Source organism: Anopheles bellator, chromosome 1 (assembly GCF_943735745.2).
Source record: "Anopheles bellator chromosome 1, idAnoBellAS_SP24_06.2, whole genome shotgun sequence".
NCBI classification, from domain to species: domain Eukaryota; kingdom Metazoa; phylum Arthropoda; class Insecta; order Diptera; family Culicidae; genus Anopheles; species Anopheles bellator.
The window spans coordinates 49336520-49358177 of record NC_071285.1 but is presented as its reverse complement, the minus strand read 5'-3'; the positions used below and the strand labels follow the sequence as shown (position 1 = coordinate 49358177).

The 21658-nt window shown below is 49.9% G+C and overlaps 1 protein-coding gene across 1 annotated transcript in view; it reads left to right on the top strand.

Moving 5' to 3' along the window:
- Positions 1 to 21310, top strand: part of LOC131216733 (cyclic nucleotide-gated cation channel alpha-3) — a 54405-nt gene extending 33095 nt beyond the window's left edge. The window contains exons 6-12 of the mRNA XM_058211293.1: positions 10328 to 10479; positions 10582 to 10723; positions 11584 to 11733; positions 16621 to 16788; positions 19677 to 19821; positions 19907 to 20067; positions 21027 to 21310. Of these exons, the coding sequence (XP_058067276.1) occupies positions 10328 to 10479; positions 10582 to 10723; positions 11584 to 11733; positions 16621 to 16788; positions 19677 to 19821; positions 19907 to 20067; positions 21027 to 21310 (1202 nt within the window). The remainder of the gene's footprint in view (positions 1 to 10327; positions 10480 to 10581; positions 10724 to 11583; positions 11734 to 16620; positions 16789 to 19676; positions 19822 to 19906; positions 20068 to 21026) is intronic.
- The last annotated feature ends 348 nt before the right edge of the window (positions 21311 to 21658 follow it).

Genomic DNA, 21658 nt, shown 5'->3' with positions numbered 1-21658 from the left:
CATCTCTAAACGGGGAACCTTTCCAATTCACACAAAAATAAGAAACTCCCTGCGATGTTGTAGCTGAACTGGAACTATTTGGTTTGATCAAATCACGCCATTCCGATTATTGAAGCGAACGTCGAAGGTTCCACAGTCCGCCTGGAATATCGTTGTGTTTAATTCTAGAAGGCTCAACGTAAACTCAATCGCTCGACCATAAATTGGCCACTAGGCACACACATTCATTACCCGGTTCCCGGCCAGTTTAGGATCGGCTCCCGGGATACGCTGCGCTGTACTAAAAGGTAAAGGTTATGGGTCAACCGTCTAGCGGCACAATGGCGATAATCTGGCCACATAAAAACCACCCAAGATACGTGTACTTCCGGCCCATGGTTTCGCACTCCCAAGAGTGTCACCGAGTGGTGTTGCTCGCCACACCACTCAACATCGTTCTCGATTAACTGACATGCGTTCCGGCCGTCCTTCAGGCCCGCGCGTGTTGCGTGTTGCGGAACGAAACAACACGGTGCTTCACCGGGTCGGGCCGAACCACATAAGAACACGGCAGCAAGCAGCATTACCGCGACGTGATTGCTATGAATTATTCAAACTCCAAAGGCCCGGGTGCAGGGAGGTGCCATTTCGTGAGCTAAACCGATGTGTGACGAGGCATCGCTGAGTAATGATCCTGCTCGAGGCTTGTCGCTTGAAACAGATGTTATGCCCAGCCCCGGTGATGTTTTCCCACCGTTTGCAATTACCTTTATCCCTTGTTTTTTGCGTGTGCGTAGAACCATTTAAAGTTTGCCAACAGGAACAGGAACAGCTTTAAGGTGGCTTATGATTAATTTCATCTGCTTCCTCTGGCGAGGTTCTTGGCAAACCACCGGCTACGAGCACATTTTTCACGCTCACCGTGCTTGGCTTGGCACTTTGCAAGTCACTTCGCGCCCGGTAACTAACGGATCAGGGTAGCCCACACCGAGGCCGACGTTTGCCGCAAAAAACATAATTTGACGAATACGTGCTGATCCTTCAACCGTCGTCCTCATCGTACGCAGCATAAATGTTCGAGAAAATCTCAGCTCCGCAAAGCTCCCCAGAAGTGTGCCCGTATCAAATCGCACGAGGACCACGGCGAAATCGTGGCCCAGTGTAATGATGCGATCGTGCTGGAGCTGTTAAATTGACAACATAATATATGTATGTGGTACACTGGTAGACCACCAGCAGTGCTCCGCCACGGAGCGGGGCCGAACCGTCGCATACCGGGTGGGCTCGGGCGTTCCGGGGCGGTGTATCGACATGCCGGCAGGATGCGTATGCTACATTTGGTGGACTTTGTGTCAACTTTTTCTCACTAACTTCGCCGATGGCTTCGGGCTTCGTCTTTTTTTTCTGAGTTCCTGAACTCAGCATTCCCCAAAGCCCGGAAGACCCGCACGGTAGATGGTGATGGTTTGGCTGTCATTTAACTTGATGTTTTGAGGCATCCGGACGAACAGGAGTACCAGGTGGAGGGCACAGACACAGTGCGGCTTGCAAATGGTACCGGGGCTGAAATGAAACATGATGTCAGAGTGTCGCAATTGGGGCGCAGTGCCAGCAGACGCTAGGAAAAGGAAAACAACGCTGGGCGGAGGAAAGTGATCCCAGGAGATTCGCTGGAATGTTGGCCAAAGAAAGAAAGACAGACCGAGAGAGAGAGAGAGAGAAAGAGACAGTGAAATGGGCGAGTGTCAGAGGGAGGAAATGAGAAAACAAAAGGACGAAAGACAGAAAGAGAGAAAACAGCCCACCCGACAGACGGACAAGAAACAAATGTCACTTCAAACGGGCTCGCAAACCATTCATTTTCCGTTTCCTGGCCCCGAACCATTTATCATAAATGCCTCTTAGCGACAGGGGGCCCTGGGTCCGGCCGGCCGTGGGGCTTCCTACCGGGCCGGGCACCCCTCGGTATCGCAGGACCTCGCATCAGATCTATCTTTGATTATGGCCATTATGCGGACCAACCTGCGTGCCACGCGTGCGTCCGTTGCCGTTTAGCGTAATGTTTCAGCATTACGTTCGGAATGCTCTGGCGAAATATTGTGTACGGAATCCATGGAAAAGCCGAAGGACCCGAGGCGGACATTCCAACTTGAATCACGCGCATATTTGGCGCACCCTAGGCAAGGCCCAGCAACCAGTCAACTAATCGATGCTGTGTTGCTTTGCCTTCGCAGCTCCACAGGCTCTGCTTTCTACTTGACTCTATTTTGATGGCCCAAGAATCATTGATTCATTAATCCTTACCGGAAACTGGGGCATGTTTTGCATTTTTCGTCCTCCACAGTGGGTGCCCTCCACACAGCGACGGCATGACGCGTGATACACTTCAAAAGTTTACTTTCCCCGTCGCCACCGTCGTCGGTCTATTTTCAGCTTCAACTGCCGGGTCGGGCTGGGCCTTTCAGCCGAGTTCAAACGCGGAATGCCAGCCAGTTCCGAGGACGCACACACTCGTTCGGCGCGGCCCATGTGTGGGGCGTAAGGCGCAAAACGAGAAGCACGAACCGAATCCTTTGTGCCGATTGACGTCCGGCGTTGTGGGCCGAATGTTTCGGGCTGAGATGGATGGATGGAATCTGCTTGACACACGACATGACTTTGCAATACGGAGGGCCCCGAGGGCCACGGGCTCTATTCATACGCTCTTTCGCCCGACGGAATGTGGCCGACTAATGGCTACTTTTTCTGAAGCTGTCGCTGAAGTGACTCGCCGCTTGACTCGCCGGAGCTTGTGATTTTCCGCACGCTGACTCATGCTCGCTCCCTTCTTTTTGTTGCTGGGTAAAATGACAGTTCCGCGTACCTTTGTCCCGCTCAAATGGCTGACACTTGAACCTGACAGCCATCGACAGCAGCACCCTGTTGCTACCCGAATTCCGTTCGTGTGGGTCGAACGTGGCAAACGCTTGACGAAAATGCGTGGCGTGCGATGGAGGCGCATGGTGGCGGACAATTTTCGGACAACAAAAATCACAATGAACTGACCAGTTTCGTGGTAACGATAAAAACAGTGGCCGTTACTCGTTACACAGCGCCGCCTGTTCGGATTGGGCCGGCAATTTATTTGCCCACCTCTTTTGACCAACAACCAGTGCCCATCGTTAGCTCCGGCGGCCGATGCATTTCGAGCAGCCAGCCAGCATGGTGGGGGTTTCGGGGCTGGGGTGTAGAATAACTGCCTAACGAGCTTCCGCTTTCCGGCCAACCATCCGTTCCGCTACGTGACGGGGCAGAACGTGAGAACGTGCGGTTCGCATTTGGGGCACCCAACTTCAGCATGACTTCAGCGCAAACCGAGCATCGCAGCTGCACAGGACACCCTTTACACACCGTTTTACAACTGACTACCCGTGAACAACACGGGCCCGGCTCCCTCTGTGTTTGTGCGCTAGTTGGCCGAGCTGCCGGGAAAACTCGCGGGAAAGGCCTAAGACAAGTGGTCCCGATCCGATCGTCCGACTAACGACGAGTCGAAAGACGCTCAAGCTAGCGGAGCATAGAAACACGGCAAATCCTCTATACACACGTTCCGGGCCCCTTTCCTTCACGCTTCAGCGCGGGCCTCCGCTCGGCTGGCTGGGCGGCAGTCATCGTCGGAGTGACGAAAAGTGCCCCAAGAAGTGTATTCTGACAATCTTTCAACTTTTCGCCCACCGCGCACTTGTTACGTTCTTCCCGTTCGCCGTGCGCCTTAACTCAAACCGGAACCGGAAGCGGTAAAGTAACAAACAAGCGGCAAGTGTAGCGCAGGGGCGCAAAAGAACACCGGGAACAAATAGGCCATCGGGCGGGGCGAATGTGGGGTGCGGGTGCACCGGTTTGCATCGCCGTTGGGCGGTGGGCGCATGTTTTCCCAGAACGGCCCAACGGTGAAAGGCGCAAGTTCGTCCACGGGCTCCACGTGAAATGGAGGCGCCTGGTGCTCGGTGATTCCGAGCACAAATTTCGCCTTGCCCTCGTGCACTTTTCTTTTTACTGCCTCCGCAGGACTTTACGGCACAGAGGCTCGAGGGCTGACTGACAGCCGAGTGACGGGGTTGCTATACGTAGCCCGTAACTTTTTTTCGCTCTCTTTCTATTTTCTTCATTTGCAGGACGGCAGACGGGTGGTGGCGTGTGGCATTTGTTTATGTTTCGCAAGTAAACTTGCGCATGACACCTCGGCACCTCAACACTTGGGGGCCTGTTGTTGAGTTATTATTAAAATGTTGCCACCATGGTAACTTTTATTTGTCGCTCTGCGTCACCGTTTTTGGCGCTCCCCAAATAGAGCCCCCTCCTCAAACTCCGCCGTCAGTGTGTGGGGTCATTAAATTGTGAGTTGGGACATCGTTTCGAAGTGCGGCACACACAAAACCGGGGGCTACCAGTTTACAGTTTGTTCAGCGAAAGTTTCGCACCTAAAGCCATAAAAACGAGCATATTTTTATGCTAACCAAACCGGTCTTTCATGTGGGCAAAGTGAGAACCGGTCGTGGAACATAATCAGCTTTAAAATGTTACCAAAAAACAAAAGAAACTCCATACGTATATATAGCTTTCTTCAATACGGTCGCCGAATCGTCAACTCGTAATGCGTTCCGCATCATCAACCGGCCTCCCCACTTGTGGCCAATCCGAGTCGACCGACAATGATCCGCTTTCGAGACCGATTGAACCGGATTGCCGGAATGTCAGTCCAATGCCGCACGCCACTGAACCGCTCACGTCTAATCACAATGACAAGCGAGCGGGCAGACTCACTCCCGTTTGGCAGGAAATGGGAACAGAATCGTCCATTTATTTTTGGGACACCAAACAAGAACGGCGCCAAATCCGGACCCGGACCGGGCCCCGTTTTCTTAACCGAAATCGGCTTCGAATCGAGAAGCGTAAACAAAATCGGGCAAAAATAAATTCGACAAAAAGGCGCCGAGAAAAGCCCTGGTCCCTGGAAATGGGCGGAAAAGAAAACACGGCCAACGGCCAGCGAGTGGAGTGTGGAGTGTGAAAGGAAAACATGATGCAAAACAGAGGACTCGCCGACGTGCCTGGCTTTTCCGGTCTCTCTTTCGCTCTCTGTCGAGCTTGGACTTCTTGGCGAGGCTGAGCGGCTGAGAAGTTTTCCTTTCTTTTTTTCGATGGTTGCCTTCACAGGCTTCGCAGCTTCCTTTCGGCGTGCACTTTGCCTTCAACTCGCAATCGTGCCACACATACACAAACACAGGCAAACGCCGAGGGGCTTGGCGGACCCAAGCACGCGCTCGCTGAAGAGAAAGAGAGAGAGAAAGAATTCCTAATTCAGTGAAACTTTTCCGGTTCCTCTGGATGGCCTGGAATCGATGAGGGATGAAGGTCTATTTTTAGACTCGCTGGAAAACTCAAACATCCCTCACTATCTCTCTCTCTTTCTCTCTCTCTCGCACACACACACTCGGACACGGACACGTACACTTTTTGCAAATAAAAGTGGAGCCCTCCTGCTCCGGGGCCGGGGCCTGCCGACGTACATTTATCGACCGTTTCACTGCGACAGCCGAAAAGCGGCGCGTTCCGAGGCGAGTCTATTTTTAGCATCACCGCAGAGACTGGCTTTCGTTTCCGGTTCCTCTGCCTCCGCCCCAGTGTGACCTCCCTGCAAAGCTTTGTTTATGTGCCCGTATCCCTCGCTGCCTGTCGCTGTGTGCGCTTGTTGTTGGGATAAAAAGTAGGTTATGTACACGCTGAGCACATCGCAGGCAATGACTGCTGCTGCTGGGTTCGGTGGGCTCGGCTTGGTTCGGCTTGGCTTGATTAGGGAAGCAGTCCGAATCTCCGCGACTCAAACTCTGGCCAGGGAAAGCGAGATAGCGATAGTGAGAGAGAGTGAGGGAGAGAGTGCACCTGCGAAGGACATTAAGGATGGCCGCGTGCGAGCGGAGTGGCCGTCCACAGCTGTTCGCCAGTTCGATGCCTCGAGGGCCGCCAGGCGCTTCGCCGGTCGATGGAGCACAAACACTGCACCAACACTGCACCAACACCGATGCACTCGGTTGCATGCGGCGGCTTTCGGGAGCACTCTGTTGCGTGCTCAGCATCCGGCCCGGAGCACCGTCATCATCATGGTGGCCGCGTCATCAAACGTCGACTTGGGGGCCTGCCTGGGTTGGTGGGGCGCTGAACCCCGATGCGCTTCTGTTGAAACAAAGGCCAATGAGCCCCTTCGCACGCCATTGAGTATCCTTTCGGGCGAGAACAAAAAGGAAATCTCTCGCCGATTACGTCAATGGAAGCCCTGGCTTGGCCCACAAGGATCGACCGGCCTACCCCCTACCGTCACATCACACAGCTTCCCTGTTTCCTGCCCGCTGTCCTGCTGCTGGCAACGGGCGCCCCGTGACGTCGGCATCCCGGTTTGTTTGTCACCTCTCTCGCTCGCTCGTCGCTGGCGTTGATGACGATGATGATGATGATGGTGCTGATGCTTGCGTCATCCGACACCTGCGAAGCGAATCCTGTGTGACCCACAAAGGCGGTAGGCAGGTTCGTATCCGGTCGCCCCAGGCCGGCTGTTTCCAGGAGGCGGGATTAACATTTATTTCTGCCCCAAACAACCTCGGAACCGGACCGACCGGGGCCTATATAATAGGCTAGCGCCTGCGAGGGGATAAAAGAAATCGACGGGTTCGTCCTCGGTGAAGCCCAAAGTTGTCCGAAAATTTCCGGCACGGCACCGGGGGTGGCAACCGGAAATAGATATTGACGACAGTTTCCGATACGGCCCGATCGTCCTGCGGAAGGAAGTGTCCGGCAGATTTAGGACTCCAATGGAGGCATATGTTGTTTCTGGTAACAATATATATTGTAAATAAAAATTAAATTAAAGATTCATTGCTTTCGCATGCGGCAGCTTATGAATAAGCAATGGGGCATCCGAGTGTAATAATATCAACCTTATCGTGGCGCTATCGTTTGCTTGCGATTTAAATGGATTCTATTTCCATACTCAGTTCAGGACTCTTTTGCTAAAGGCTAGAAGCAAGGTAGAGGTAATTTTTGGGAGATAGACAAGAGGTAATCGCATGCAAACGTCAATATGAGTGATAAAATGTGGAATATTCAAACCATTAAACTTCCCTGCACTTCGGAAGTTTGTTTAGCGCTGGCCAGCTGGACGACAGTCGAAGGATGATTGTTTTAGAAGTTAAACTAGATTTCGAATGAGACTAATACAAATTTAAGCGGGACCATAAAACCAGCAAAGGACTTTTAACTTAAAAGATGTTTGAATGATGTCCAACATAGGAAAAGGTTCACCAAGTTGCGATCGACGTGATCAGCCTGCATCGAAATCGATGCAAGTATTGAAAAGAAATTATATTGTTTTGTGATAAAATAAAGATTCACCTGGATACTTCTCCTAGGAATCGATCGATTCTTTGGGTTCTACTCGTCCAGTTACAAAGTCAGTGGAGTCACCGTTTAACTCTTGATGAAGACTGTTTAGAAGAAGAAAATAGAATCAGTTGTTAGTTCCGTTTGTTGTTTGATAGACGCTGCCCTACTCACAACTGTTTGCGGAATAAATTGACATTACTTTTACGATGATCGGCAGAGTTTGATTGAGGGATTGGAATGTCAAACCGAAAACGCGCTCTTACTGGACAATGTTCTTCATGTTCGGCAGCATTTACGCACATTCCACAAACCCTCGTTTACGTTTAACTGTCGAACTTCTCGTTCCAAGTACCAAAGAGCCAACCGACGAACCGATTGGACGATGAGAATCAACTGGAAGTGTGTCTGTTTTTTGGAACTTTGAACAACAACTACCGTGCGAACAGCAATCGTTCTACGAAAGCTGTTGCGTAAATAATGGCCCACACCTCGACGGTGCCGAGTACGCAGCTGTTTCCCGGAAGGCACACAAGGCTACACAACCCGTCCATCGAGCTGCACTTCCGGCGATTGGTTTGTTAAACTCGTCGCTCTCGCCGGCTGGACCGACAAACCGTTTCGTCTACCGTTTCGAGCGTTTCGGGGCCCGACCGGCTGGGTCCAGGATACGCGGACCCGATTGCGAATGCTGACCCAAACAAGAAACAAGGCGAACGGCAAACAACAATGCACAATGCGTGCTAACACACCTGCCCCTGGCGTCGTGTTTGTCGTGTCGCGTGTTCGACCGACCACTGGGCACGGCACCAGCCCAGTGGCCAGTGGCTTAAAACAAAGTTTGACACCCATTTGTCACGCCTCACGCCGATCCGTCAGAGTGGCAATTACTCGGCTGGCCCTCGCCTGGCCATTGTTTGCCCTTTCCGGCCAACGGAAATGGCCGAAAGGACACAAAACGGCGACAGCAGCAAAAAACAACAGAAAAAACGGGAACAGCAACCCCAAAATCATTGCTGCTCCATTGGCGCTTCCAATCACAAATGGCCCAAGCGCGCGCGTGGCATCGATTTTGTTTCATAAATCATCGAAACGAACATAAGCGGATCCGGAGAGTGGAGCCCAGGAGGGAGGCCGGTCATAATAATGGACAAAGCGATTGGCAGCTCGCGAACCGCGAACCACTCGCCACGGGGATAAGAAAGGCTCGGACCGGATCGGGGTGGCAGCACGTGTTTTTAACTGCCTCACGCAGCATTCGTTATGTTGCTGCTGGGGTCGTGGCCAAAGGGCGCCACAATTGGATTGATTTCCAATCGGTGTCGGTGGTGGGCTGTTGGTGACACTTTTCCTATGTTTTTTTTTTTTGTTATTTTCACTCGCATGTGGCCAACCGGGCGAAAGATAATTAGAGAGAGAGAGAGAGGACGTGCAAAAGGACGTGATTTATTAAGCGCCCGGCCGGGTGATCCGAGTACCGAGGGTGACCAATTGGCAACATACGTTTGGGCAAACGAATCGGTTTTGCGGTGACGATCGATTTCACCACCACCACCACGGGTAAGTCACCATCGGTTCTCGTTCTGTGCCTCTTTTTTCTGGCGCTTGTGATTTAAATTATGAATTTGGGTGTTAAATCCGCATCGGATCATCGGAAGCCAGGAAGCGTGGCCCTTTTGTTGGAGGAACACACTGCCTCTCATTGGTCGGTAATTTATTGGCAACTCGTTACTCGTTTCTCGGAGGCCTTCAACAAACTCAGAATCAGTTAAGGGCTCGACGCTTTCAACGATCGATCTCAATCGGTCTACGGTGCCAACCGGCGTCAGTCTACCGCAAACAATGCCGTGGCCGACCCCGGGAGATAATCTTAACAATGTTTCAAGCATGTGCTTCCTCTGTACGGCACACAGACGTAGGCGAGACAGGCAAGCTGTGGGTGCGGTCGGTACACACATTTTATCGACACACGATAATATCGGTCACTGATGGATGCCATTTTGCTGCCGGAACATTGTTGCACTATCGTTTGCTAATCGCTCCATCGCCGAAGGTCCTGCCGGCCGGTTCCTCGCTACTCGGTGAAGCAAGCAAGAGAAGCGAGGAAGAGAGTGTGTGGGTGCTTGGGGTTAGGGAGCGAGAGAAGGAGACGAGGCCAAGCATAATAAAAGATAAGTGTCATAAAGTCTGCTTAATGTTGGAAAACTTGTGCCACCCTTCGCTCGACGACGAGACGGGGACGATCTTTTGCAGTTCGTAAAAGCCGGAGCAGTTCTTCTTCTTCGTCTTCTGCTTGGTTCCTTCCACCGAAGTGTGTCCTTTTTTGCCCGACTCACTCAGATAGCAGCGGGCGGATGCATCCCGAGCGAGCTGCCGTTGTTGTAATATTGCACCGGAAGTTAATGCGAGCGCCAGCCGGCCCACCCCAGAGGGTCAGTTCCATCCGCCAGTGGAACAGAAGCGCTCCACCCGGTGTTCCCGGCACTCACGCCCGACGTGGAAAGGGTTTGTGGTGCCCGCCGAGAAACAATTGCCATTGGCCGCTGGCTGGTCGCTGGCTGATCGGTGCCAGCTCTGGTGCACTAAATGGTGCAACAAAGAAGCAGGCTGCAACCGCATGCTGACCGACTATGAGGACGACGGCGCGTAACAGGTGGCAGAAGGGCGTAGTAGTGCAGCCCACTCGAAAGGTCAGACCGTGACCAGAAGGGCAGACACGTAACGTACGTCTCTTGGGTAATCGGTTTTAATCAAAGCTCTCCAGATCGACCGCGCAGATGGGGGCTGCCCGTGACCGGTTTGGTTGATTAACTCACTCACTGTCTCTCTCTCTCTCTCTCTCTCTCTCTCTTTTTGCCCTTCCTCGTCCTTTGCCTGGGGTGGGCTATTTTTATCTGACCGATATCGATTGATTTCCGCCCTTTATCATTCGCAGCCAAGCTGGACGGTGTCAAGACTTACATGCGGATGCGACGGGTGCCCAACCATCTGCAGGTGAAGGTCATAAAATGGTTTGATTACCTCTGGCTGACGCAAAAGTGCTCGGACGAGGAGCGAGCTGTATCATGTCTTCCTGATAAATTAAAGGTAAGCAACGGAGCGAAACGGCGGCTGGCCACGTGGCTCAATAATCTGCGTTTTCTGTTCATTCCCTCGTTCTGTCTCTCTCTTTCTCGCTGTCGTTCGCAGGCTGAGATAGCGATAAATGTTCACTTAGATACGCTTAAGCGAGTAGAAATATTTCAAAATACCGAGGCCGGATTCCTGTGCGAGCTGGTGCTAAAACTTCGGCCGGTACTGTTCTCTCCCGGTGACTTCATCTGTCGAAAAGGTAAGTCGTCCCGGTGGTGGCGCCGGCGCCGACAGGAAGATCGCCGTCAAAGTGCGTCGTATTCCGCGATGTTGGCGCCCGCCGAGTGGAGTTTGCAATTTTCTTAATTTTTCCTTTCCGACCGACCTCCGGCCCTGCGCTCAGCTGGGCGCCCGGTTTCCGGTTTTCGGCGGGTGGGTCGGAAGAAAATCGTTCTCCGAAGGGCTGGACGTGGGATTTCCCTGTGCCCCGGTTTGAACACCGTTCGATGCTGGTCGGTGCTCCACAATTAGATTTTTGTCGCGTTTAGAGGCTGGCGGTTTGTTAAGCACTATGGGGAAAATGGCGCTCGTAAACCGACTTTAAGGTTTGAGGATGTCCGTTTTTTTTCTGAATGATGTCTGAAATTTTTAACCTTCTAGGTTGCACAGATTCCGAGAATCGAACTGTCAAAGTCAAAAGAACGACAAAATTGCTCGTTTTAAGCCAACTTTTATAAACTACTCGAGCGATCGTGTGCTTGGTTTTTAGACGATAATGTGCTTATTGAATATTGTTCTTAGATAAATGGCGTTCAAAGAAGGCAAATTGAGCCTTGTTAGGAAGTAGACAATATTGATAAGAGTTTGGATGAAAGCAATCACCTAATCATTATTCCTTTGAGTTTTTTCACCCCGAAGTGATAAATTTTAACTCAATTTAATAATAAATTTTAATAAATATTAACTCAATTGACTTTCTATTAAAAAATTATAATTATGATTGATACCCGTCTTGCCAATTACGTAAGTTCGGGCGTTCAAATATCAACGACTTTCCCGTTCGATAATTAACTTACGCGCCTTGTTTTACTAATGATCGATTTTTTCCCACACAAACAGGCGAAGTCGGCAAGGAGATGTACATAGTGAACCGGGGCCGGCTGCAGGTGGTGGCCGACAACGGCAAGACGGTGATGGCGTCCCTGAAGGCCGGCTCGTACTTCGGGGAGATCAGTATCCTCAACATGGGTACGGCAGGTAAAGCGCTCGGTAAATATGATAGCCAAGCAAAATACTGTTGTTATTGACGTTGTATCTTTTCTCATTCATCGTGTTCGAAACGAAGAAGAAGCGAAAACCAAACGCGAAAAACTAAAACCACTCACAAGACGCGTGTAGATTGTAAGCAAACAGAAAAGAAAAGCAAAAAGAGAGAAAGAAAAAATGCGGTGGACCCAAAGCGCCTCGAAAGCCAAAACTCGATCGCAACTCGTGGCGAGTCGCCGGACGCACAGGACGCCGCACAATGTCGTGCTGTTGTCGTGCTCGTGCTGCCAAACATGGCTCAAGGACCCTCCCGGAACCAAGTCTCGGTTCACGGTGCACGTGGCCCGCCCTGAAAAAGGAAAGAAAAAATTACTTAACCCCGGCTCTGCTCGGTATTTGGTTTCGTACCAAAAACAAAAAGCGAAAATAATAGAACATAACAGAACAATTGTGGAAGATCGTGCAGCGCCACCGCCACGAGATGCCACGCAACTCGACCCGACCGCCCCTCCGATCCGCGGGCCGCAATTGCGGCCCACGTGGTGGTGCCCGGTGTGGTCGTTTCTTCGAACGCGACGTGTCTTCGGAACTGCGGAACAAGAAGGGACTCAATAGATAACAAGCTATGCAAACAAGTGACGTACGCAGGAGCGTGCCTCGCTGTGCCGCCGTCGCCGCCCCATCGCCGCGGCCCAAAGCTAGGAGACACACTGGTTTTTTCTGCTCTTTCCTATACCTATTCGTACCGTTTTTCCCCCCTTCAAGTAGCTAGAAATCAAATTTAAATCTAAAAACAAACCCCAAAAAAGCCCTTTAACGGGCGCAACTGCGCGCCCAAAACGCCTCGCGATCCCGTCCCGAAAACAGTGCGCCCCTTTGCTTTTTGCTCCCCGTTTAGAGTCCTGCTCGCTCGCCCAATCTCTAATCTGTGCCCGTGGTTGGCCGAAGGAAGAAAGTATTAGACGCATGGCGAGCCCACCTCGGTGGATTCGCCGTCCGTACTTTCTCCGTCAGCCGATTGTTCGAAACAGTTAGCCTCCAGTAAATTAGCCCCCTTTTTTATGCGCAACCCCACCCCGAGACAATCCTAGTGGCGTGACAGTGTGTTTGCGTATTGGTAATCTTCAATCATCCCGCCCCGGCTCTTCCTCTCTCACTCTCTATCTGTGTCTCTCTCTCTCTCTCAGTGTCCTTCTTTGTGTAGTCAAAGTCTAGTGTCCCGTGTAATGCTAGTGTAGCGAAAGACAGTTGACACCGTTCGATGTCAGCGGCCCCACGGGGCTGGGCGATGCAGATGTAGCGCTAATTAGTTTGCATACTCCGTAAAGTAGTCCATCATTCCTCTCGATGTTCGCCGGCGGTGGGTTCGGCGCGTCACCGCCACCCAAGAACCGAACCGACCGAGTAGCTAACTAATAACAGAACGTTCAACTAAACAGCGAAAAGCAAACCGCAAAAAAAAAAGAAAACAAACCGAAACCAAACAAAGTAACGAAACTGTAATCAATAACTAGCGTTCCGTTCAGAAGCTTTGCTTGGCTATTATACCTTTACCAACATCAGTACAATATATTTATATCGTGTTCTCTAGTATTACCTTCCAAGTACCATTACCACTAGATACGGGTCATTCACCGACAGTTTTCATTTTGAATGTTTCATTCTACTCTCTATACCCCTTTCGGACCCCGTTCAGTTGTCGATGTGTATCCGATTGTGCATTCGTGTTTTCCGTTTCTTTCGGTTTCACTCTACTTCTTACGTTTAGTTTAGTTTTTCCCTGCCCGAACGACTGTCCGAAACCGTGGCTGCACGTGAGCCCGTGCTTCTACTCAAGCATTCTCTTATTTTCCTCTCTTTATTTTTGCTCATTTGTCATGAACTTTGCTTTTACTTTTGCTATTTCGATCGATTGGATGCTAATATCTTTATCGCTCTTCATTATCGGCTAACGAGTGTGCGTGTTGTTGTGTGTTTGGTATGGTGTTATGGGTTTTCGTTTTGATTTCCTTGCTCTACACTCTCTTACGATTGTTCGAAAGTCTAAAATGCACAACATCGCTCCCCCGAATGCGCTGTGCGCCCCAAATCTCGGTACAACATGGTTTGATTTCAGTTCATTCCGTTCTCATGTTTTAAATAGTTTGATCCCAGGGTTAAAGGTGCTAAATAGGGGGCCCGAAAACAAATACTGTCCAATTGAATGGAAACATAAAACGCCTGGTGCAGGAAGTGTGCCCATAAATAAGGCACGCAAATAGTTGTCCCCCACGTTTGGCCGAATGCCGTACCGTAGTTTGTCTGCGCACACCCGACTCGAGGTGCAATCTAAATCACAATTAAATCCTATTGGCTTATCTCCGGACGCTTGTTGAATCTGGGGTGCTTTCCGAGGTGCCGCTCGTTAAATTTCCATTCCAAATCTGCCGATTAATCAGCTATAATCTTGAGCTAAGGCATTTCTTAGAAGACCGCTACGTGCTAGCCAACGAGTCCGTTTGCCACTTTTACGGGGCTTTAAGGGGCAAAAAACACATCGCATGCATCCAGAATGATGTCTTATATTCAGGGCAGTTTTCGAGAGCCCGATAAATAGATCAATATGTATTATGTACAAACTGTACATAACATCCATGACTACTGAAAATAAAACAAAGTGTCGAAATAAATGCCAAAATTTATCACCAAAAACCCCGGGCCGGGTCACAAGTACTCGGAGTAAAATTCGCCTTGGTTCAGGTGTCACGCGGTACTCATCCTCAACGGGCGGCTCGGGAGCGTGGATTGCGTAATCACTCTTCAAACGCCCAAAATTTTCCATGTTAGCGCTTCCATTATTGTCACTCGCGAAGTTCGGCGTGCGTATGAACATCCCAAACAAACGGGAAAAATGTCGAAATGAAGTGCTCAAAGCACATAACCATCTTCCGTATCTCGCATCCATCTGTGCCACCAACGGTGGGCCGTGGGATCTAAGGGTAAACCAAATTATGTCACTGGTTCGCTCACGCACACACGGAGCGACAGGCGACCCAGAGCACATCAACGCGCATGTAGCCTTCGCGACTTGCCACTCCGTTGAACGAGCTCGCTTAATTGGACAATTCAATTCGTACATCCAATCCACGGGTGAAAGGGATGAATTTGATTAAACCGTTGGCGGTTTGCTTGGCTTATCAGCCCACACTTGGGGAGCTTTGTGTGCGTACGGTGTGGTGAATGGGCGCTGATTGAAGTACCACAGACGGTGGGCTTTTTCGGGTAATGAAAACGTAATCATTAACATGAATCCGCACCACCCTACGACGATATTCCAGTGGCTGACAACATAACGGGCACTTCACTAATTTTTCTAGTTCTGGGAGCTTTTTTTTGTTCGATTTAAAACTCGTTGAAGATACTCTTTTGCCGGTGGAATCCTTTCCCGATCAGGCGATTCACTTGAACTGTTCATCGTTGCGCCCACTCGCCGAAGGGTTTTCGACTTCGGAGCCGAACGAACCACTTCCGGTTCCGGCGACGATTTGAAAGTTGCTTAATTATAAAACTTCCACGCGGTCCACCCTCGGCAAACTTGTTTCGCGGGTAAAAGCGCATCACCTGGCCGGGCGGGTTCGGGGCCTGTTTAAAAACGGATGAAACGGTTCGAAATTAGCATATTTTTAATCAATCGATACTCCAACCATCCCGAAGCCCGAAGGTGCACCGGGACTGCACCGTTGCTAATGCGAACATAATTGCATCAACCCAGGGCCGCGGGTCCCTTTCGGGGAAGCTTTCTCGCGCTCGAGTGGTCGGCGTTGTTTTTTTCCCACTTTTGCCACAGCAAACTCTAACATACGGGTCTCATTTGCATTTTTTGCCCATCCGTCTTTGCTCGGCTCTCTTACATGAACCCTTTTGTGGGCTCTTGAACGTGGGTCGGTTTTCTTTGTTTCTCCGTTTTGCTTTTTTACTCTCTGTCAACATTTATGTTATTTTGAGGAAGTTTTTCCACTTTTATGTCGTCGTTCCGGTCGGTTCGCTCGTGTCCTTGCTGCTCCGTTGTGCACCCCGTTTTCCCCGAATTTAGTGCGCCCACCGTGTGCGCTAGGGATAGTTGAGTTGATAGAGTTTTTACCGTGTTCAGTTGTCCATGTTGTACCTTCCATTTGGTAACCACTCCACTACCTTACGGCACTGGCTAAATGTTTCGATTGTTTCGTTTCCATTGCGCCTCTTTGGTCAATTCTTTGATGCTGCTCGATTGCTAAATTTGACATGACAAGTTTTTCTTTCGCTCGTCGGTGTCGCAACACTGCATATTTGAACGGATGTATTTATTTGTTTTTATAACCTTTTCTTTTCCTTTCGTTTTCATTCATTGCTGTCGTTTTCTCTATTTTGCTCTCTCACTCTCTCTCTCGCTCTCTCGTTTTTCGATCGGTTTCTTATGCCTTCTTTTGAATTTATTTTTCTCGATCCTACTCACATACTTCCATTTAAGTATATCTTGATACATTTTGTCCACATTTCGTACCCTCGACACTAAATGCGACCCGAAACGGCTCCCCGTTTCTCGGCCCCGTACACTAATCGGATTCTTATGTTTCTCTTCTCTTGCGCCCCACGTTCCCGTTTAAAAAACACGATAAAAATCTAACCCACCCACCCACATACACCCACACATATACACCGCTGCGGATCGATTATCGCACGACACTTGAACGACATCGTTACGGAATTAACGCCAATCTGCGCCTTCCGGCGGATTCGGCGATCGCCGCCACGTGATGATGGGCCACCGAAACTTACGGATCGTTACCTGCCCTGCGGTGGGACCGGGCCGGGAAAATCTCCATCTGGAACCTCCGAACTTGTGGCCCCCACCCACATGCCACCATTCGGCAGGCAATCGACGCACGGCCAGCGTGCGCTCGGTCGGCTACAGTGATCTGTTCGTGCTGAGCAAAAAGGACATGTGGGACGTGCTGAAGGAGTATCCGGCGGCCCGCGTCCGCCTCGAGGCCATCGCCGTCAAGCGGCTGGAGAAGTACAAAAAGGCACCGCTGGAGAAAGGTAAGCCCATGATAACGCGCGGCCATACGCCGACGGACGAGTTTTGCTTGGAATAGCGGTTTTTTTTTATGTTGTTTAGTTTTATTTTCTCCGCTTTTACCCACCGCATGCTGCCGGTGGCCGGGGACGCAGGGCACGCGATGGCACCCCCATCCGGGTGGCCAATCTCAATGTGTGAGACTACTCGTAAATGGTGCCCATAGATTGCCCCTTTATTGGTTGCTTAGTTTTCGGCTTGCGCTTGCTGCTAAATGCCCCCCTATATGCTTACCTATCCTCGGAAGAGGTCCTGCTTTGCCGAGAAACGATTGCGGGATTCCGCTTCGAAATTGCCGAGGTTATGCTGCATCCATGCTCGATTTGTTTCTGTTTTGCCTACATTTACTGTCTGTTTTTGGGCACGCAATTGTTAGCGTTTTAGGTCATGCTTTTGTTAGTAATTCGGAGTTGCGAATAAGGTTTGTTATTTGAAACATGTTTTTCTTTTCGGTTATACAGACGCCACAACTCTGAGGTTCCGATTTTGATGGTAACGTAGTCTTTGCTTTCATTTTCTTTATTTTACACTTATTACGATACTCTTACTAATATCGCTATAGGTCTATAGAATAATTCTTTCTTGCTCTATTTGAACATGTTTAGTCGGTGCTTTATAATATTTGTTTCAACCACTAACGCACGTACTAACCGAGAACATTCACATTGACGTGACTGAATCGTGACTAGTTAACATTCTTCATTGTGTGATATTGTTTCTACCAAGAAACGTTTCAAAAGATAGAAACACTCTTACTGAAAGCAGGGCAGAAAGATGCAGCAGATGGTACTAAAATATTGAAATTGGTAGATTTAACCAATTCTTCTCTTCTTTTATGGAAAACACAACTGTTATGTTATGTTGTTATGTTTGTGTACCTCGACAATTCTTTTGGGATCCCACTCAGGGAACCAGTGAATGATGAGAGTCGAGAAAAAAGCTACATAAACTGAGCAAAAGAATGGGAATAATTTAGTGATCGTAAGCCCTTCTCTAGATTCTTTGATTAATGTCCGACCTTTATTGAACCAGAGCCTAGAAAAAAGATCATAAGAGGAAGTAGCTCAGATGTACACTAAAATTAGGGTGTTGGGGATCATCTAGTGAGTGAAAAATGTAGGAAACCTCATTTTGGAAACATGGATGTCTTGTGAACCCTTTTGCGAACGTCGCACTTCGAATTGGTTCAGTGAAAAGGGTAAAAGTGCTGCAACCAATCATTACGCGAAATGGTAACTGGATCTAATTTTATTTAATAGGAACAAGATATTTAAGCGAAATGGGCTATAAATGGCTGCTACTACTATGGCCATCGGCCATTCTATCGGATTTGTGGAGAGACTATTCTTAGTTCAACTTCCTTATGATGTTTTGGCATCACATTTTCGATTCCGAAACAAACTTGATCCATATCGTTCCGCAACCATCGTATTTGCTCGACTTATTGGTAATAAGTGGCTTCGGGCTATTCGCTAAGCTGACCGACCCCAGAACACATTTTACAGTCATTATTTAAGAACGGTGAGGAAACAAAGAATGTTTAAAAAATCTGTACCAAAAACGGACCTTTCGGACGGTTTAACATAGATTTAAAAGAATGAAGAAAGCTTTTTCGAGCTATAAGCGAAATTCCGATATTTTCCGGTCCCGAACATTCACCCCATCATGCGAACTAGATGGTGAATAAATCTTAATTCCAAAGCTTTGCGGTAGGCTCAGTCGGTTAGGGGGCAACAGGGCCCTTCCTATTTCTGTGCACGCTTCCATTCACTAATCACCTGATTTCGATCGGAATCCAATCCGTTCGAAGCCTGTAGAGATTTGATTTCAATGTGTCACTGCGGTGGCTCACCGACGAGACACTTAAACCAGTTATTTCACGAACACCCAGCCGGACACATCGCAGTCAGCCTGCGGTGAGGACCCAAATTTAAACACAATCAATGCACCAATACCGCTGCCAGTGCGACTGAAGCTAGTAAACGTATCTGCTCGGTGTTGACACAGGCCAGGGACACAGCCGATCCTAGAGATGGGTTGGACAGTTGAAATTGCTTCCATTTTCCGATGCCTGCGGAACTGTACGGTTTCGCCCTCCGAGACCGTTTGATGTTGGCCGTCCACAGCTCGACTAGGACTAGGACTGCACCTGGACCACCCGACCACGGGCAACATTTTCTTATTGCTTTGCTTCGTTTCTTTGCTTTCGATGGTAGTTTCGAACACAAATTCATCAAACACACACTGAGAGGCATGAGAACTACACAGAACCGCTGAACAGGATAATTTTGTTTTTGGCCGAAATCGGAGCGCTTTACTATGAAGGCGGGCGAAGGGTTCCGAAAAACCGGTCTGAGAGTGTGACCAGCGCAGTTCTTGGAAGACCCTTCACGGCTGTTTCACAATTTTAAATACACTTTTTTCGCCCATTCTCGGAAGTGAGCTTTCTTGTTGCCCCGCATCCCGAGCGCACAATGGACCCCTTTTCCCGGAAGCGAACATTTTGACAACGGGCACCTACGTGCTTCCTCAATTTCCGATACCTGCGCTCCGAAGTGTGTGTTGTGAAATAATTTCACGACACTTCCGGACCCAGGGAACGGGCTTCTTTTGATGTTTCCGCATGCGAGTCGCTGGCTTCCGGGAATCGGAACCGCGCCAACCGTGCGCCCACAGGAGTCTAGCAGCTTAGATTTCAAATCGGCTTCGGCCGACGGTGTGCCCTTTACCCTTTTTCCAGCTTACGTAGCCAGCCGTTTGTGGTCTCGTCAGTGTTGGTTCGGTTGTTCGTTTGTCTTAGAGTGTTACTGTGTTAACTGTGTGCCCATTTTTTGTGATTAATTTACTAAAGTTGCTATGGGACGCTGCCAATCGACACCAGGTCTAGTGGAGACGAAGGGCCGTACCACGATCGAGGACATGTGGATATCGCCCACGACGGCCATTACGTCGGCGGGCTCGATGATGGTACCATCGTATCCACCGGCGGTGGGCAGGTAAGTGGTGCAGACGCTCTGACGCCCTTCGTGTGCTGTCCGTTTGACCGTGTGTTTCCCTTCGGGTCCTCCCGCGTGCCCCCAGTCGCATCGCCAGCCCCCGGTCGCACCGTGGCGAGATGAGCAGCAGCCGCCAACCGCAGTCGCCCGGATCGGTCAGCCCCAGTGTTCACAGTTCCGAGGAGCGGCCCCGCAGCCGAACCACGTCCCATCTGGCCCGCCCTCAATCGCAGCCGTGTCGGACAGGTAAGCCTGGGGCCACCACGGCCACCCGTTCGCCGTTTGTGGCGATCCTGGAGAACGATCCACTCCCCAGGCGGCTTTTGATTGTTTTACATTACTCACTGTTTTTTCTCACTCTTTTGGCACCTTCTTAGTTATGTTTTTCTCTCTCTTTCTTAAAGTATCATCGAATGCTAGTGATTCATAGGGGCTCATGTTCGCTCTTTTCATCTTTGTTAATCAACTTCATTCACTTTAATTCACTTTAGAATTTATTTGCACCCAATTCTCGGTTCGTGGGCCGAATTTCTTTAGCATCGCATTTTTTTTCTTAATTAGTTCGAAAACACTAGCATTGTAGTTCCAATAAAAAGGTTAGCAAGCGAACGATCCGTACCAATGTTTCGAACGGAACTTATCCTGTCGGTCAATAATCCAACTGTTGCCAGGATAGTGGAAACGCAGAGTCTTCAGGCCGACTTCTAGGTCGAATTGGTATTTTTACCGAAACGTGTCTCAAATAGAAGCTTCTAAAATTAAACTACAACACGATGTTCTAGGCGGACTGCGTGAAAGCTTAAAATAAAAGAGACTCTTCGACGGTCGTCGCAATAATCGGCCGCTTGAGTATATTTTCGGTTTCTTATTTATAGTCGATGCCGCGGTTTGATCCCCGTTTAGAGATTCACCTGCGTATCTGAACCTGAGTATCAGTTTTCTTTCCGTTTTTCCGTTGGGCACCTTAATTCGGATGCGTTTCTCGACCCATACGTGGCATTTCACGATCCAGTTCCATATGTCGGATGCCAATATGCTAGAACTCATATCCTTAGGAGCAATTTGACTGCCTCACTTTTTATGAAAAGTTCGTAAATTGCTATGAAATTTAATAAAGTAAATTATAGGCTCAAACCGATTCAAGTAATCCATAGCAATTGCCCATTGGCTTCTAATAAAACTCTTCCACTTTCTCTTGGCCACAGGACTGCCGTGTGACTCGCTGACGCACATCGAATCGTCCGGCGCAACACCGCTGCTCGGTTCGCACGAGGCCCTCGAGGGCGAGATCAAGAGGTTGCGCGAGCGGCTCCACACGGTCGAGTCGGAGAACTTCTCGCTGAACGCGAAGCTGGCGCAGCAGCAGTGGGAGGTGGAGCACCGGCTGGCCGAGATCGAGATGCAGATCTGCGGCGCGTCGTCCGCCTCCAGCGTCAGCCAGGAAAACGAAACCGAGGATCTGGAGCGGAACCGCGAAAGCATCATATAACACGGAAGCGAGCTGCCTCAAAAAGTTGCCCTGGTGTATGTGCGCTGCATGACCTAAACCGAAGCCGACTGCTGACCGCGGACCGCCTAGCCCCGTTCCCACCCCGCTTCCCAACCACCAGTTCCCACCGTCCAGCTCCATCCCAACCAGTGTGCGCCCAGTTGGCGAACGGCGGCCCATCGCACGCCGATCGCACGGAGCACGCAACACGACGCGAACGGAACGCCAGACGACGAACCACGAACCGAACGAACCAACCAACAGAGAGATACAACCGGAACCAGCATATGACGACGACGGGTCATCTTTGGCAAAGGCAGCTAGTTGGAAATACTGGAACAACACTCA